Source organism: Sapajus apella, unplaced genomic scaffold (assembly GCF_009761245.1).
Source record: "Sapajus apella isolate SASKATOON/1434 unplaced genomic scaffold, GSC_monkey_1.0 scaffold12, whole genome shotgun sequence".
NCBI classification, from domain to species: domain Eukaryota; kingdom Metazoa; phylum Chordata; class Mammalia; order Primates; family Cebidae; genus Sapajus; species Sapajus apella.
Genome location: NW_022436952.1, coordinates 15,684,110 through 15,702,643, shown reverse-complemented (window position 1 = coordinate 15,702,643; position 18,534 = coordinate 15,684,110). Strand labels below are relative to the sequence as shown.

The 18,534-nt window shown below is 41.0% G+C and overlaps 1 protein-coding gene across 2 annotated transcripts; it reads left to right on the top strand.

Annotated features, from left to right (window-relative positions):
- Positions 1-3,236: 3,236 nt before the first annotated feature.
- Positions 3,237-7,950, top strand: SRSF1 (serine and arginine rich splicing factor 1). 2 transcript variants are annotated; one of them, XR_004269610.1, is made up of 5 exons: positions 3,237-4,509; positions 4,925-5,109; positions 5,473-5,645; positions 5,846-6,524; positions 7,438-7,950. XR_004269610.1 is itself a non-coding variant. In XM_032280132.1 (4 exons), exons 1-4 carry the CDS (start codon positions 4,316-4,318, stop codon positions 6,038-6,040), a joined length of 747 nt encoding a protein of 248 aa, XP_032136023.1. In that variant the 5' UTR covers positions 3,237-4,315; the 3' UTR covers positions 6,041-7,950. The 2 variants fall into 2 exon arrangements, 1 of the variants encoding a protein (XP_032136023.1); XM_032280132.1 differs by having other exon boundaries at positions 5,846-7,950.
- The last annotated feature ends 10,584 nt before the right edge of the window (positions 7,951-18,534 follow it).

The following is an 18,534-nucleotide window of genomic DNA, read 5'->3' as shown; positions in this document are numbered from 1 at the left end:
CCAGTGAATGTATAACTAAGGAGTTTAGAAAACCCTCAAACTCCAATTAAGATGAGGATGTAATCTTAGGGGGCAAAACTAGAAGTGGGTGCAATTTGCTCATCACAAGAGGAATCAACCGTCTAGTGTATTGTTTAAAGAAATGTATGAAGATTAGCCTGTAGAAAGAGAATTGCCAGTCTAACCAGCGTTGTGCAAGAAACAGAGACACAGAATCCAGAGGCTATGAATTTTCCTGTCTTTGAGAGAAATAGTTCGTGGTGGGGCAGCGATCATTTATCAAGTATCACCATGATGTGAATGAAATATCCCTCAAAATGATTCAACTTCTTTTGTTCTTACGTATTTCCAAATAAATTGTTTATTTGTTTTTTGACGTTTTACTCTTGTGAGCTGAAATATGTTAGTTAACTCTGGACAGCTGGTAACAGCCTTAACTGTAACCATCACCAAGTTAACGCCATCCTGGCAGACCTGATAAAACAGCTGTCAAGACTTTTCCTGCTATATACTGACCTCATCATCAACTCCTGAACAGTTGGTCACATTCAAATAGAAAAAAAAAGATGCCAATAGAGAAATAAGAATGTGCTATTTACTCTCAATTAAGTTCTATTTTGTATTCTGCCGAACTGAACAAAATGAGAAATGACTGTGTTAAATTAGACGGACAAGAAATCAAAGCAAATTCATGCTGGGCATGGTAGCTCATGCCTGTAATCCTAGCACTTTGAGAAGCCAAAGTGGGCAGATCACTTGAGGTCACGAGTTCGAGACCAGCCTAACCAACATGGTGAAATCCCATCTCTACTAAAGATACAAAAATTACCCAGGTGTGGTGGTACACACCTGTAGTCCCAGCTACTGGGGTGGTGAGGCATGAATTGCTTGCACCTGGGAGAAGGAGGCTGCAGTGAGCCAAGATCCTGCCACTGTACTCCAGCCTGGGTGACAGAGCAAGACTCCATTGCCAAAAAAAAAAAAAAGCAAATTCAATTATATTTGTCAGGAATGAAAATACCTTGAAATTAAAAGTACCTATGTGTATTGTCTCATCCCTTTTTTTTTTTTTTTGAGATGAGGAAGTCTCACCCTGTCGCCCAGGCTGTAGTGCAATGGCTCGATCTCTGCTCACTGCAACCTCTGCCTCCCAGGTTCAAGTGATTCTCCTGCCTCAGCCTCCTGAGTAGCTGGGATTACAGGGATCCGCCCAGCTAATGTTTTGTAACTTTAGTAGAGATGGGATTTCATCATGTTGGCCAGGCTGGTCTCAAACTCCTGACCTTGTGATCTGCCCACCTCAGCCTCCCAAAGTGCTGGGATTACAGGCGAGAGCCACCACACTCGGCCCTTCATCCCTTCTTAAAATGAACTATCCAATTATAAACTACTGATTTCAGTTATCATTTCAGTTACTATTGGCTTATTATTAATTAACATAAGATTTGCCTGTATAACTTTAAATTGATGAAGAAAAGAACAGAAAGAAAATGTGTTCAGCAAATAACTGCTGAATAAAAGAATCAACAGGCAGCAAGTTTTTTAGAACTCTCCTCTTTTCTGCCACTCACTTAATGGAACAATGCTAGAAACAGTAAATTTGTTGAAATAGTATCTTTTTTGGTCACCTCATCAAAAAAAAAAAATCAGGTTCTGGCCCTGGCCAGGCACAGTGGCTCACACCTCTAGTTCCCTCCATTTTGGGAGGCTGAGACGGGAGGATCACATGACCTCAGGAGTTCAAGAGCAGCCTAGGTAACATAGCAAGACCCCATCACTATAAAAAATACAAAAATCAGTACCTGTACCACCACTTCAGACTGATTTTTGTATTTTTTATAGTGATTTTGTATTTTTTGTAGCTGTAGTCCCAGCTACTTTAGAAGACTGAGGTGGGAAGATTGCTTGGGTCCAGAAGGCAGAGGCTGAAGTGAGCTGTGATTGCACCACTGCACTCCAGCCTGAATGACAGAGCAAGTCCCTGTCTAAAAAAAAAAAAAAAAAAATTGGCTGGCTTCAGGGGCTCATGCCTGTAATCCCACCACTTTGGGAGGCTGAGGCCGGTGGATCACTTGAGGCCAGGAGTTTGAGAACAGCATGGCCAACACAGCGAAACCCCGTTTCTTCTAAAAATACAAAAGTTAGCTGGGCATGGTGGCTCATGCCTGTAATCCCAGCTACAAAAAATACAAAAATTAGATGGGCATGGTGGCACATGTCTGTAATTCTAGCTACTTGGAAGGCTGAGGCAAGAATGGCTTGAGCCAGGGAAGCAGAGGTTGCAGTGAGCTGAGATCACATCATTGCACTCCAGCCTGGGTGACAGATGGCAACTCTGTCTCAAAAAAAAAAAAAAAAAAAAAAATATATATATATATATGTATATACACACACACACACACACAGTTCTTTTCCCTTTTGGGATCTATGGACTCCTTTAATAATTTGATTAAAATTTCAAATCCTCTTCCTAGAAAAAAGTACACACATGCATATGTTTTTGTAGATATACACATGCATATAATTTTGGAAAATATTACAGAAAGTTCGACTACCCAAGGTCATCTGTGCATATATTGAGGCTGCGCAGACACAAGACCAAGCATTCCCGCTTATTTCTAATTGTTTTTTTTCCTTTTCCTTTTTTTTTTTGAGACGGAGTCTCACTCTGTTGCCCATGCTGGAGTACAGTGGCTCGATCTCGGCTCACTACAACCTCTGCTCCCGGGTTCAAGCGATTCTTCTGCCTCAGCCTCCTGAGTAGCTGGGACTACAGGCACGTGCCACCACGCCCAGTTAATTTTTGTATTTTTAGTAGAGATGGGCTTTCACCATTTTGGCCAGGTTGGCCTCAAACTCCTGACCTTGTGATCTCTCCGCCTGCCTCGGCCTCCCAAAGTGCTGGGATTACAGGCGCCCGTCACCACGCCTGGCTTTTTATTTTTTAAGTAGATGGGTTTTCACCATGTTGGCCAAGCTGGTCGTGAACTACTGACCTCAATGTTACCCGCCCGTCAAAGTGCTGGCGTGAGCTACCACGCCCAGCCTGATTTTAATTTGAATTCATTACCTTAAAAATCCCAGGATTTAACATAAAAATCCAGATTTCAGACGTCGGAAAAAAATGTAAAATGTTATCTCCCAAGACTGCTGGCAAGTAGGATCACAGTCCTGAGTAGCAACCACGGTCTCGAGTGGTTACGGTTCTCACATCCATTTTGCTCCATTTTATTACCTGAGAGGTCTGGTAGTTTCAAAAGCTGGTATATCAGTAACTTTTAGGGGAAACTTTTGAAACCAGGACTGCACACACGCTCCCCTTCTTCCTTCTCGTTATTTGAAAGGAAACAACAGAAACAATTAATTTTGCAAGTCTTCTGCGCTAGTCCCACGGATAGGCGATTAACAAGAGATACAGAGGTGTGGGTCTCAGAGGCGGTACGGTGTTTTCATCCCTTCCAGATAGTTAGTACCAGGTTGCCAGTCGGGGTACTACCCACCCACCGCGACTAGCACAAGGAGTGCTGAACTGAGCTATGCAAACTTCTGACCGGAAGGTGGAACGGTACTTAGTGAAGAGGATTTATTTAGGAATCGAAATCTGTTTTGCTAAATTAGACAAATCTAATTATCTAAGCAGCCACGCCCTGTTCGTAAGAGCGGAGGGAAGACAAACCAACGCCCCAGCTCTCCAACTGCAACTCAGCTCGGAACTAGACTCTACAAGGTTGCCTGGGTTTCCGGAGCAACCGCCCGGTCCCTCCCCCTTTGGCCCCGCCCCCGGGACTCTTTCCCGCCAAAGGCCGTTATCGCCGCAGAGCATGGTGGGACAAGGCTCCAGGCTAGGTTTCACCGAGTCCTTTCAAGGCGCGGAGTTGCTTTCAGAGATCCTCATTCCTGGGGAAATTGACTGTCCTTCAAGACCCGACCTGGAAGACTAGCTCCTTTAGCGAGAGTTCTTTTTATTTAACTTTTACCAAACGGCTAGTTCCTCTGTTCGCAAACCACCCCAAGCCGGGAAAGCGGGGGACTTTTTTTCCCCCTTCGTGCGGAAGGTGACGTCGCGCGTGCGTGCGCGTGCGTTGAGCGTAGTCTTCGCAGCATCCGTTGCGCTCCCGCGCGTGCGTGTTGGAATCGAATCGCTGTTTCCTTCCGCTTCTCTTCCTCTGTCTCCCCCCCATATCCGTGCGCCGAGCTGATAAAGGCGCCATTTTGGAGGGGCCGCGGGAGACGTGGTGCCGCTGCGGGCTCGCTCTGCCGTGCGCTAGGCTTGGTGGGAAGGCCCGTTCTCGAGTCCGCGCTTTTCGTCGCCGCCATGTCGGGAGGTGGTGTGATTCGTGGCCCCGCAGGGAACAACGATTGCCGCATCTACGTGGGTAACTTACCTCCAGACATCCGAACCAAGGACATTGAGGACGTGTTCTACAAATACGGCGCTATCCGCGACATCGACCTCAAGAATCGCCGCGGGGGACCGCCCTTCGCCTTCGTTGAGTTCGAGGACCCGCGGTGAGGCGGCATGGGGCTTGCAGCCTTGAGGAAATAGGTCCGAGTAGTCGGGGAAGACTCCAAGGCCTTAACATAGAGAACGGGGAGGCGGGGGGCTCTTAGAGAGGTTGGGGCGAGACTGTATCGCCCATGCAGGAGTCGAGTGAGGAGCTGAGTTGGTGTGGCTTCTCTGGCGCCTCGCCTTGGACGTCCCCGGAGCCCATTCACAGGCTGGAGCGGGAAACTGAGGCGCTGAGGGCTGGTGTAGTGGCTGGGAGCCTGGCGTGTTTCTGGGTGGGGGAGGGGCCATTCCCATTATGCGGCGCATGTGGGCTCTTCCACGTTGGGTGCGCATGTGCGGGGGGTTCGCTGGTTCCCGACTGAGCGATCTTCTCCTCCTGGTTTCTCATGCCTTTTACTCTCTACGATCCCACAGGGACGCGGAAGACGCGGTGTATGGTCGCGACGGCTATGATTACGATGGATATCGTCTGCGGGTGGAGTTTCCTCGAAGCGGCCGTGGAACAGGCCGAGGAGGCGGCGGGGGTGGAGGTGGCGGAGCTCCCCGAGGTCGCTATGGCCCCCCATCCAGGCGGTCTGAAAACAGAGTGGTTGTCTCTGGTAAGTATACTGGTTGTGTGGTTGATGTGAAGGGACGGAAGCTACTTAAAAATTTTCTCTTGCGTGACCGGTTTAACAATTGCAAATTTTTCATGCTAGGTCTTAAGTTGCTTTAGTTTTTGGGTGAATTTAATAAACGAGGATTGCTGCTGTGGTGATTTACCAGATTAGGTTGCGGTACTAGACACGAAGATCCGTTACAAATAATTTTGGACTCTGGATTCCAGAATCTTATCAGCCCTTTACCTGGTATCACTTAAGTACAACTATTAAGTATTTTAAAGTACTCTTTGTCCTGATGCATCTTACCAGCTTAACGTGAAATTTAAGATAACTGATACTAAGAAAACATCACTTTTTCAGGACTGCCTCCAAGTGGAAGTTGGCAGGATTTAAAGGATCACATGCGTGAAGCAGGTGATGTATGTTATGCTGATGTTTACCGAGATGGCACTGGTGTCGTGGAGTTTGTACGGAAAGAAGATATGACCTATGCAGTTCGAAAACTGGATAACACTAAGTTTAGATCCCATGAGGTAGGTTATACACTTATTCTTTTTTTTGACCAGAATTGGATACAGTGGTCTTAACAGTGGAATTTGAAGGTAAGGATTCAGGCAAGGGTGTCCAAGTAAATTGCCAGATTTCTGGTTTTAGTTACATTGTATTCATTCAGCATGCCTGAAGCTAGGTGAAAGCTTAGATCTTTCAATGGAAAGTTCTGTCTATCCAATAGGGAGAAACTGCCTACATCCGGGTTAAAGTTGATGGGCCCAGAAGTCCAAGTTATGGAAGATCTCGATCTCGAAGCCGTAGTCGTAGCAGAAGCCGTAGCAGAAGCAACAGCAGGAGTCGCAGTTACTCCCCAAGGAGAAGCAGAGGATCACCACGCTATTCTCCCCGTCATAGCAGATCTCGCTCTCGTACATAAGATGATTGGTGACACTTTTTGTAGAACCCATGTTGTATACAGTTTTCCTTTATTCAGTACAATCTTTTCATTTTTTAATTCAAACTGTTTTGTTCAGAATGGGCTAAAGTGTTGAATTGCATTCTTGTAATACCCCTTTGCTCCTAACATCTACATTCCCCTCGTGTCTTTGATAAATTGTATTTTAAGTGATGTCATAGACAGGATTGTTTAAATTTAGTTAACTCCATACTCTTCAGACTGTGATATTGTGTAAATGTCTATTCTGCCCTGATTTGTGTGAACTGGGATGTTGGGGGTGTTTGTGGTTATCTTACCTGGGGAAGTTCTTATGTTTATCTTGCTTTTCATGTGTCTTTCTGTAGACATATCTGAAGAGATGGATTAAGAATGCTTTGGATTAAGGATTGTGGAGCACATTTCAATCATTTTAGGATTGTCAAAAGGAGGATTGAGGAGGATCAGATCAATAATGGAGGCAATGGTATGACTCCAAGTGCTATTGTCACAGATGAAATTGGCAGTATTGACCTTATACTAAAAGGCAGGGGGTGAAAATGATGATATACATTTTCCTTAAAACACTTGAATGTTATATTCAGTTATCTTTAGCTACAATTGCTTTGTTCTTTAAACCTTGGCAATTGTGGCAGAATTATGTTGCCCATTTTGTAGCAATTTATTTTGCTCCCTTTCCCCCATTTTTGTTATAATAGGGACTAATGTGGGAAGAACTGGCTAATTTGTCACAGTGCTTAGTTACAACTGTTAATGTGTGACCTGCTGTTGGTGTACATGTGGGTACAGGGTGTCTTTAAATCCAACAAGATAGAGTATAATATCAATACTGCTAAATCTGCATGTCCTCTGTGTGACTGATAGAGCGTTGCTATTTCATTTTTTTAAGACAAAATGAAAGCAAAATAATAGAGTTCCAATGTATTGGTGTAGATAATCTAGTTGGGAATACTTAGGTCTCACCTTCCCCTTTAATATTCATAATTGATTCATATGTTTAAAACACTTTAATTTACAAATTAAATTGCAAATGGGCGCATTAGATTTAGTTTTAGACTTAGGTGGGTAGCAATGCCAGTAAACTTAAATTACATAACTTCTTGCAACCACGAAACCTGTAATACGCTGTACAGTAACAAGTGTTGGCATTATCAGTTGAACTGTAAATATAAGATGCTTCTTCCAATTAGTCTCTATGATGATTAAGTTTCTAAAATTTATCTGAACACCATTCAGAAACTTGTTTTGGGGAATTTGATAGTTATTGATGTGCATCTGTTAAACTGATGACTAACATAACTCATCATTCCCCAGAAACCTTTTTTGATTACAGTATCTAACGTTTTGCCTCCTCTTTTTTGGTTTTGCTGGTTATAAAGGTTTGGATTGGAGAGGGCTCACTGGATCCCAATCCTTGGAGCTGGATCATTGGATTCAAATCATAATGTGGATAGGATAGGGAGGATGAATTACCAGGATTCATGGAGCGGGATCAGATTACCAGGAACATAGGAGTGGATTCCTGCCCCAACCAAACCGCATTCGTGTGGATTTTTTTATTCAACTTAATTGGCTATTCCAAAGATTTTTTTTTTTCCTATTTTTGACGATTGGAGCCCTTAAGATGCACGATGGAATTGTGTTTTGCATTTTTTGGTAAAAGGAGCAAAGCGAGGACCTGGAGATAAACGCTGGAGCAATCTCCTTGGAAGGATTCAGCACGAGTAGATGGTAAACATTTAAAGGGGAAAGGGGGGGTTTGTTTAAAATAGTAAATCAGTAAGTCACTTCTAAATTTAAAGAAAACAAAATTGGAGTTGAAGAATAAGTAGGTTTCCAATTGGCTATTGCCATTTTTCTTTGAAAAAATAAACATTTTTTAAAAAACTATGCATGGTTGTCCTTTTTCCTCTTCATGTAAGATTCTAACTGGGTCTATCAGTTAATCTTTAAATTGTTAAGTAAGATAAGATTTTGACTCTTGTGTTTATATGTTAGCAAATTAAAAGTTCTTAAAAGGTAATCTAATGGTATTAGCTATCTTTTATTGTTAATTGTAAAAGTCTTCAGGGGAAGGCAAAAGGGGAATAAGGCATTTGTATATGTAACTTGTTAAATGATGGTGGGGCGTGGATCTAGCATCTGAAAGATAAGCTTCTCTACTTTGTTACAAAGTGATTTAAAAACTACAGATGCTTATTTTCTGGTAGTCATATAGGCAACAGGCATTGGTTGATGGCTAGTAAATTAATGTTCACTTGGAGATAGTTTTGATATTCTCAAACTCAGCTCAAAGAAAGGTAAGTATTAAATGTTAACATCAGCACAGATGTATTATTAGAACTGGTTTTTGTTTTTGAGACAGAGTCTAACTCTATTGCCCGGACTGGAATGCAGTGGTGTGATCTGGGCTCACTGCAACCTCTGATTCCTGGGTTTGAGTGATTCTTCTGCCTCAGTCTCCCAAGTAGCTGGGATTACAAGTGTGTGCCACCTTGTCCAGCTAATTTTGTATTTTTAGTAGAGATGGGTTTTCTCCATGTTACCCAGGCTGGACTTGAAACTCCTGGCCTCAAGTGATCTGCCCGCCTCTGTTAAGACTACAGGTGTGAGCCACCGTGCTTGGCCTGTAGAACTTTTAACACAAGTCACATTTATTTTTTGAAAGGAAGAGTGCACAAGATTATTTGGATGAATCATTGCTAGTAAAAAGCTGGGCATTTAGAATTTTGCCTTATAAGCCCTTCTCAACCATAAGATTATTTTGTACCTAAAACTTTGGTGTTCTCTACCAAAGCAGTTAAAACTTATAGTCTTCTACTTCTGACAGCCCCTTGATACTATTTGGGTTGGGGGAGGAGACCTAAAATCTCATTTCATAACTAGTCACAACCATCAAATCACTCCTACGCACCCAAAATAACTAGACTTTACATTTCCCTTGGGTGCTAATTATAGTTGAAAGCTGAATTTAAGGTGATTATTCAGGTGACAATTCAAAACCTAGGGAAAATTGGAAATAATCTTAGTAGTGGAAGAAATGGACTCTAAGATATTTGTGTGAGGTCACCCCAGCCAGTAGATTATGATGAACCTTGTGGAATGTCAGTAAGAGGATGCTAAGTTCAATGCAGAATTTCACTAAGTAAAGCATTTAGTGTAAATTTATTAAGGATGTAGCTTCTTTATGTAGGAATTCAATATAATGGCCAAAAGGCAGAAAGATTTACTATTTAAAATTTGCATCATTTTACATGACATTCTTGAAGTTCTAAGTTCTGTTTCATGTGTAGAACATTTTAAAAATTCATCAGATTATTAAAGGGAAAATAAATGATTAATAATTTGGGAAGGTAAATGTGAGCTAGGCTTAAGCAAACTGGTTATTTGTGTTCATTGGATGTTTTAGAAACAACCAAAATATGTAAATGACCTTCACTCAAGTTTGAGTGTTTTAAGTTGAAAGATGTGCTCTACCAAAAGTTATAGTAATTCTAACCTCAAATTGAAATGAGAAAATATTCCATGTTATATAGGCTGTAATTGAATATTCTATAGAAAGGACAATGTTTATGAAAAGGTAAAGGGGCATAGATTTTGTAGTTAAGACGAGCAGACAGCTAAAAGCTGTGATGGGAAGTACGGACTGCTCCTGTTTATAGTATTAGTGGACCTTTAGGTCTCTATCCGTATTGGCAATTGTTAGAAGAAAGTTACACCCTTTCTAAACTACAAAAGCTGTCTTGGACTTTCCTCCTCTTCTTCCTATTTATGTCCCCTTAGAATATTGTAGGGAGCCTATAATTATTTTCTAACCAAGGAAAAACTTAAGTCTCTTTAAGAAGCAATTGCTTTTCATAACATCAGATTGAATAACCCACCTTGCTGTTCAGCCCACATCCTACTGGAAACAAAAGGTAAGAAACCCATTTTCTGGTTCCTGATTGTTTGGGATCTGAATTTTGTTTTTTAAAACTAAGTTTAATATTTTTAAAAACGCTATTTGGAATGTGAATAGATTCCCCTCATTTAAAACGGTTTTTCCTAAGTTTTATGCTTCAGTAAATAATTTTGAGTGCTCACCTCTGCACATTGTAGTGTTTGCATTTAATATGATTTATTGTAGAATCTCAGCTTTTCTTGGTGTTGTCTTTGAAACATTGTCTTGCTCATTAGGGCTGGTGTTTTAACATTTCTGTGGTCAAGGTGAATTTCTTATGTGTGCCTTTTTGCTTACTTTGTATATGAATTTTGTAATTTAAATTGCAAGTAAGTTATATATATATGTATTTACACAAATAGTATTAAAAGATGAAAAACTGTTAGACTGAAGTTCTGTTGTAACATAACCACTCTGACTTATTTCCATCACAGTATGAAGAGTGCAAATGCAGAAAACAGATTACAGTCTCTTACCCATTTTCTGAAATCCAAACAAAACTGAAAAGATTTTCTGTTGTTGAGCTAATTAAATGTGAAACCTGACCAGAATTTTGCACTTAGTGTGACTAAACTGTTTCCTGTTGTACTTCATTATGCATTGCACAGTGCATTGCACAGTTGCCACAGACTTTGCTGAGGGTGGTGTTTAATACGGGTATATATGTATCTTATAAAGTGCGTATAGCTCTGAATCCAAGATAATGTCTGTCCCCAAAGAATTTGAATAAGGGATTATAGGAACTGTACTAGCATACACAGGCTTAATGCTTTCATCTGTAATTGGGATCTTGACTGAAAAACCTGTTATTGTGAATCCTTTATTGATTGAATTTTAAGTTCCCACATCTTTTTAGGCTGAAGCAGCCACAAGCAAAAAAGGTATGACCCACATTTCTTTACATTCTGTTGTAGTAGTGAACTCAACAGTTAACCCCATTGAAGCAAATACTTGGCCATCCTAGAGTGTACAACATTCTTTTGAGGTAATGGTTTCTGTATTAATACTTAGAGGAACATTGATCAGTGAGATCCTATAGGAAAAGCTGGGATTGGGATTGGCATGAAGTAAAGAGATTACAAGGAAACATCTGTTCATTGTGTCTATTGTGATTGTCTATTGAATAAATAGTAGTGCTGGCAAAGGAACTGTTGCTTTAAACATAAACCCCAAGAGATTATGGTATATTTAAGCCAGTACTTCTGTGATTGAGACCTTTGGAGTGCTTCTTGGTAGCTTTGAAAGCTAATGCCTAACAACCCTTAGGGTGGTTGTCAGCTTGTAGTGATCAAGAGAAGGATTTTTTTTTATTATTATTATAAAAACTCCATGCTTCATTTGTGCACAGAATAAAAATTGAATAAATGAGTTTTTGTCATAGAAGTTAATTTAGGCAGATAAAACCTTTGTAATTTATAACATTTTAATAGGTGCTAGGCTGGGATTTCAGGGAGTGAAAAGTCATATGTGACCTTCCATAAATTTACTATTTAGGTAAGCAAAACAACACCTAGTTCAGCTGGATGATAAAAGGAGATAATATTCAAGTATCAGGTTAAAAAGCCTCAAACTTCTGTCACCATACAACTTTGTAAGTGTCTGTCCACTATTGATAGAACTGTGGACATAGGAAGATAGTGGAAACAGAGCCTCTCTAGGATGCTGTACTCATCCCCCCAAATGCACTTTGAACGAAAACAATTTGTAGAAATAAGTCTTATTTATTTTACAACATACTGTACTGCTCTCTGTTGGAATAAGTGCTAGGGAAAATCGCTTAGCCACCAGAGGGAGCTGTAACACAAAATTAAGCAGGAAACTCGCTACTGTAAATATATACAACAAAGTGGGTACCAGCTAACTACCTTGATCCTCTGTATCAGCTCTAAAGTTAGATGGTTTGGGGAAGTTTTCTTGTAGCTTTACCTTTGTCTTCCCATCTTTTGTGCAATATTCTCCTTTTCAGCTTATTCATCCATTTAGGTTTTCAGTAGAGTTTACCTTATAGGTACTGATTTTTGTAACAAAAGTAAATCTGGGTTCTGGGACTAAGAAAATGTGGAAGACACAAGTCTGCTTGTTTTTCTGCCTATCTTGTCCAGCTGTGGAATAATAAGACCATGAATGTGAGAATTGAGAACAGGAGTTAGCTGTGCTGGAGAAAAAAATCTAGATGTAACAGTTTGGTTATGAACTAGAAGAAATGAATATGCTCTCAGAGACCTGTAGTTTGTTTTCATGGTGCGACAGTTTCAGGAGTGATGATCTTTCTCAGTATTACTAAGAGGCTCTTAAAGTTTGTCTTAACATCCTACTTATATGTCAGTTTAGCTGTTTTCTATTTTCTAGGCCTCACTTAAGTAACATGCTATCTTGTGATCAAAAAGTCAGTACACACAATAGTTAATGCCATATTAACAGCTGAAAGTTAACTGAGAATTAAACACTTTAGTATTTGTCATTCCCATTACCCCTTTCTTCCTAGGTTTCTTTTATAAAAATGGAAAGAACACAAACTTGTCTCCTGTTTAAAGTATAAATTATCATTGAGAATACTAAACCTTTTAGGCCCCTTGATGGGATTTAGTCATCCATAGGACAGATGTGGGACCAGACCACTGGCCGTAAAACATTAATTTTAGAAAATCGGTCTGTTTAGAAGAATAAGGCACTAAAAGCAGACAAAGTGGACAACTTGGTTGGGGGTAGGGGAGGAATAAGTTTACACAGTAGGGATTTCCCTGCCTACTAAGTTAACACTGTAGTAAGGAAGGCTACAGAAGGTGGTTACTGTTAACTAGTAGCCTTGTTGCAAATTGGATTGATGGCTCAAAGGGCACTAACTAGATTGAAGCCTGTCCTTGATCCTGTAAATATTAGCTCTGGTGTCCCTTTGATAATTTTTTTTTTTTTTTTTTTTGTCAACCTTGGCTGGCATAACAAAATATCCCTTTGATAATTTTTAAATAACTTTTGAAAATACACTCTGAAGCCACATACTGTGCAAATGAAAATTTAGAATATCTTTGTAGAAAGAAAAGTGCTAACAAAAACCATGGCAGAGTGTTCCCTTAGGTGCTCTGTATTAGAGGAGCCTTTATATGTCATCTTGGGATAAACTTTCAAGTTGTAACAATTAAGCCTTAATACATAGGAACAGACTGTTGGATCAGTCAAACAAAAGGGAAGGTATAACCTTTAGATAGAACTGGGAAATCCTTGGTGAATCTTTTCTACCCTTAATAGTGGCATGCCTAGAAATTTGAGCTACAAAGTACTAAACACCAAGAATGACATCCACTTTTTTTTTTTTTTCTTTTTTGGCATGGGATCTCCCTCTAGCCTAGGCTGGAGTGTAGTGGTATAATCTCAGTTCACTACAACCTCCACCTCCCACGTTCAAGTGATTATTGTCCTGCCTCAGCCTTTCGAGTAGCTGAGATTACGAGTGCCTGCCACCACGCTCGGCTAATTTTTGTATTTTCACTATGTTGACTAGGCTGGTCAAACTCCTGACCTCAAGCGATCCACCCACCTCTGCCTCCCAAAGGGCTGAGATTGCAAGCATGAGCCACCGCGCCTGTAGGACATCCACATCTTAAGGCTAGAAATGTAAACAGTCAGCAGTGCAACAAACATTCCAAGGAAAACTCAAATAGATCCTTTGTAGTCTAAAAATAGTAAATTTGCAGCAAGGCGATAGTTAAATTCTGTGTCTTCAGGGTGTCGTTGCATCTATTATAACCTTTAGATTTGTTTGTTTGCCAAATAGAGTTCTTCAAAATGCTGTTTGGATTTGTCTTCCCATCTCCAATCACCATGCCAGCATTTTTGTCTGTACCCAAATTCATATTACTGAAATGTTAAAGCTGGTTTCAGTGACTCGGTGTCTTCACACTGGCTATCAACTCAAATCTTCCTAAAACATGTCACTCCCTTAATATGAATCAACAATGGGTTATATTCTACCTTTCCAGTTTATCCTGTTCTCAAATCACATCTTCCCCTGCCCCAGTTGATTTCATAAATATATGTATTTTTTTAACTCTACAGACCCAGGAACTTGAATCTATATTTCCCAATGGGCTAAATATAGTGCCTACAGTTTAATATTGATTGGCAAGATGGAAAGAACTAAATATTCCCTAAAAGCAAAGCACTGTAAGTCTATTTAACTGGGTGGATTATTGGAGAAGGTATTTTAATACCAATAACTCCTCAGAGGTAAAGCCAGGAAATTTGAGCTAATTTAAATGCTAGCCTAAGTCCAAGTGTAATTGGAAAAGTAAATGTTGCCTCCAGAATTGGTCTTGCAAAGTAAAAAAAGTGATCGTGTTGTAAGCTGTGCACACTTTCAGTACAGATCATCAAGAATTGATGGCATTGTCTCCTAAAAGACTAAGCAGTTGCCTCCTGGGTGTCCTTTTTCAATCATTCTCTTAAGCATATTACAGAGGAAGCTTTAAGTTGTCTCTGAATTTAGTGGTATTGCCTCAATGATAATTCCTGTATATTCATTGGGATAGAATCATTTTGTTGGCTTTTTTTTTTTTTTTTGGTAACTATTCATAAAGGGATTAATACATAATGATGTATTTATTGTGAAGAGACTAGATAGTATGTATATTATTCCTTGAGTTGGGAGTCTTAAACATTACTTCAGGACCCTGACCCTGGTCTTTAGGTTTATAGGATCAGCTAGCTTAAACAATTCTCTAAAAACCAAGGGACCCAGCATTCCTACATTTTAACACCCCGCATGCTAAATCCCATAGCAGCCCCATTCCTTTTACCATTAGAAATTCCACCCCTTCATGATCACACCTAATGACTGGAGCATTCTTGAACTAATTGCATTTTTTCTGCTTTGCTTTTTAGCATGTTTTTAAAAATGTGTCATGTGCATGCACTCACATTTTGCCTTTAAGCTGTTCTGTAGTGTGTGTGTGTGTGTGTGTGTTTTGAGACGAAGTCTTACTCTGTCACCCAGTCTTGAGTGCAGTGGCATGATCTCAGCTTCATCACTGCAACCTCCATCTCCTGGGTTCAAGCAATTCTCCTGCCTCAGCCTCCCAAGTAGCTTGGATTACAGGTGCCTGCCACCACACCCAGCTACTTTTTGCATTTTTAGTAGAGATGGGAGTTTCACCACTTGGTCAGGCTGGTCTCGAACTCCTGAACTCGGGTGATTGGCCCGCCTTGGCCTCCCAGAGTGCTGAGATTACAGGCCCGAGCCATTGCGCCTGGCCAAGCTGCTCTCTAGTTTCACGTGTATGTTTTGTTTCCCTCAGCTACATAGTAAACTGAGAGCAAAGGCTGTTTTTAACTTTGACATTTCTTCCAGGATGTCCAGAATGCTAGTACCTGTACCTTAACAAATGTTTGTGAATAAATACATTATTGAAATCTTAGGCAGGTGTGCCACATAACTTAGATCTGAGACACTGTTCTTCCAGTCAGATCAGGCATATTCCTAGAATAGTAACCTCAAAGGTTTATGACCTTGCTACCTTTTTTAATGGACTATTTTGAGGGAACATGCAAAGCCAGAGAACAGATACCTGATCTTTGATGTTGGAGATGGGGTCTCGCAGTTATCCAGGCTGGCATGCAGTGGTGCGATCATAGCTCACTGCAGCCTTGACCTCCAGGGCTCAAGTGATCCTCCCCCCTCAGCCTCCTGAGTATCTGGGACTACACAGATGCACCACCATGTCCAGCTAATTTTTCTTTTTCCTTGTAGAGACAGGGTCTTGCTCTGTTTCTCAGGGCTCTTGAGCCCTGGTTTTGAACTCCTGGGCTCAAGCAATCCTCCCACCTTGGCTTCTCAAAGTGCTGGGACTACAGGTATTAGCCACTGCACCCAGTCCTGATCGTTCTTAATGAAAGTAATAGCTAACTTTTATAAAGCACTTGGGCTCATTTTAATCCTCAAGTAGTACTTAGTCTCATTTTGCAGTTTGAGGAAATAGGCTCAGAGATGTTAAAGCAGCAGGCCCAAAACTTGAATCCAGGCCTTGTGATGAGAAATTCTTTTTGTTTTACTACTACATTTCCTGTTAAAGCCAGCCTGCCTTTTCCAGTTGGGAGGCTTCAGGGGGAGAAAAGTCTGAACCAAGTAAAAAATACCTGTAATACCTACCAGATGCCAGCAGGGTGTCCCATGGTGCTGTCTTTGATCCATGTTCTTACCCTGAGTGCTGAGGGTTCTAGAGTAGGACTACATCTAGTCACAGTGGCCATAGTCCAGAGCCTGGCAGCAAAAAAGTGGAATGACTAGCTTGGCTTTCCAGCATGCAGTGCACAGCCAGGTCTCTCAGAGAAGCCCTTGCCCTCTTTTGCTGGCCTCACAGGAGGACAGCTGATCACACAGTGGCTGGGGCCTGGCTAGCCACTCACTAACTAGGTAGCAGCCCCACCAAAAAAAAAAAAAGCATAGAAAAGAACCTGGGAATGGGTAAATGTTTAAAACATCTGCATTTGTGTTGAGAGCTGAGTATACACTTAAATTTGTATTAGTAACAGATCCACAAGAATTACCCACTCTAGGAAGATGAGTTTTAAAAGCCAGTATGTGGTAACCCAGTTTCCAATAAAAATGTTTGCATTATATTTAGCCTCCATATACAACCTTTTAGGTATCAGTTTTTGTATTCAGCAACTCTAGTTGGTAATCTACAGTCTCAAGACTATCGCTTATGTGAAAACAAATAGAACAAATAGCCCTTTAAAAATTTCCTTCTTAGTGCTCCTTAAGCATTTTGTACAAATGTCGGTAACTGTTTTGTAATTATTTCTTTGCGAATCTTGGTTTCTTCACCAGAGAAGATTCTTAGAAGTATTCCCAGTGGCTAATACAGCTCCTGGCATTTAGTAGGTGCTCAGTAATTAGTTTACTGAAATACTAATGCTTCCATAATAGTTCTGGGATAATTCTACACATGAGCCAATTTTCTAAGGGAAGTCCACATTAGAGAGGTCTTTGTTTAGTATTCGAGATGATTAAAATTAATTATGAGCTGAAAAGTTCCTGGGGTGTCCTGGCTGGCCTTTGGAAATCTTCACTACATCTTTCTAGGTTGGAATTCTCAGCACAGCCTGAATGTGGGGCTATATCTGAGCTATTTATCTGAGTGCCCTCCATTTGACGTCGAGAACTGGGAGTTTACCAGGGCTTTTCAAGCCACTGGGAGAAACGGCTAAATTAAGAGTAACCTACTGATTTGAGATGTGGACTTGTGCCCCTTTATCCTTCCTGTTTCCCGCAGGAGTTTTATCTCAAAACTCCTAAGCCATTGTTAGGGAGATCCCTGGAACAAACCCCAAACCTACCCTCTAATAGTCAAGTTTACCTGAATATTCTCAGTTTTCTCAGGAGAAGACTAATCACACATTGTAATACCAACTTGGACTCTTCATGTGCTTTTCTTGTTCTTTTTTTTAATTTTTTTAGATGGAGTCTCACTCTGTTGCCAGGCTGGAGTGCAGTGGCATGATCTTGGCTCACTGCAACCTCCGACTCCTTGGTTCAAGCGATTCTCCTGCCTCAGCCTCCTGGGTAGCTAGGATTACAGGCATGTGCCACCATGCCCAGCTAATTTTTCTGTTTTTAGTAGAGATGGGGTTTCACCATGTTGGCCAGCATGGTCTCGATCTCCTGACCTCATGATCTGCCCGCCTCGGCCTCCCAAAGTGCTGGGATTACAGATGTGAGCCACCTCGCCTGGCCCTGCTTTTCTTAACTGATAGACTTAACACCTCAACTAAGTAAAAGTGTATATATAGAACATGCACGGGGCTTCCTCAGGCTTCAGCATCAGTTTCACTAGATGTGCTATTTAGGAGACCGTAGGAAAATTACTGTAGGAGTAAAAGTCATCAGTTCTGTTGCAAACAATCCTCTTGTTCCCAAGAAGTATCACTAAGGGATTTTTTTGGTCCCATATAATAAATAAATTGGCCGAAAATATCTTTTCATTGTGAGGAATAAGTATATGGTGCCTTTCTCCTTTTAAGTGTAAACTGCTAAAAGGCAGAAATAACGTGTATTCTGTATTCCAACACCCACAGTGTGTTTCTGGTCTTTATACCAGGTGCTCAGGAAGTGTTTTCACTGACTTGGGTTGACTGCTTGTTGTCTGCTTTCTGAGCATTCATTTCTGAATGAAAGGGGAGAAAGTGAAATGAGAGGTGGGAAGAAAGGGGAAGCTGGAGAAATAAGAGGAAACAGCTGGAAGCTGAGGAGGTGGGACTTATGTAAGGTCAGTAAAACTAAAAGCTAGCAGAGGGCAGGGTCAGGCCCTGAGGGTAGAGGACTAATTAACTTCTGTCAGCTAGTTGAATAGAGCCTTGTGTGCTTTGTTAGAGACCAAAGGTACTTCAAAGGAAAAAATCTAGATTCTTCCCTGTGTACCTTAATAATTATTCATCAGGTCAAAATTTATCCTGTCCTCTAGGATTCTGGTCTTCCCTCAGGCCTAGCAGAGAGCTTTCTGCCCCTACTCAGGCAACCAAGGGTGAAATGCTTTAAGTAGTA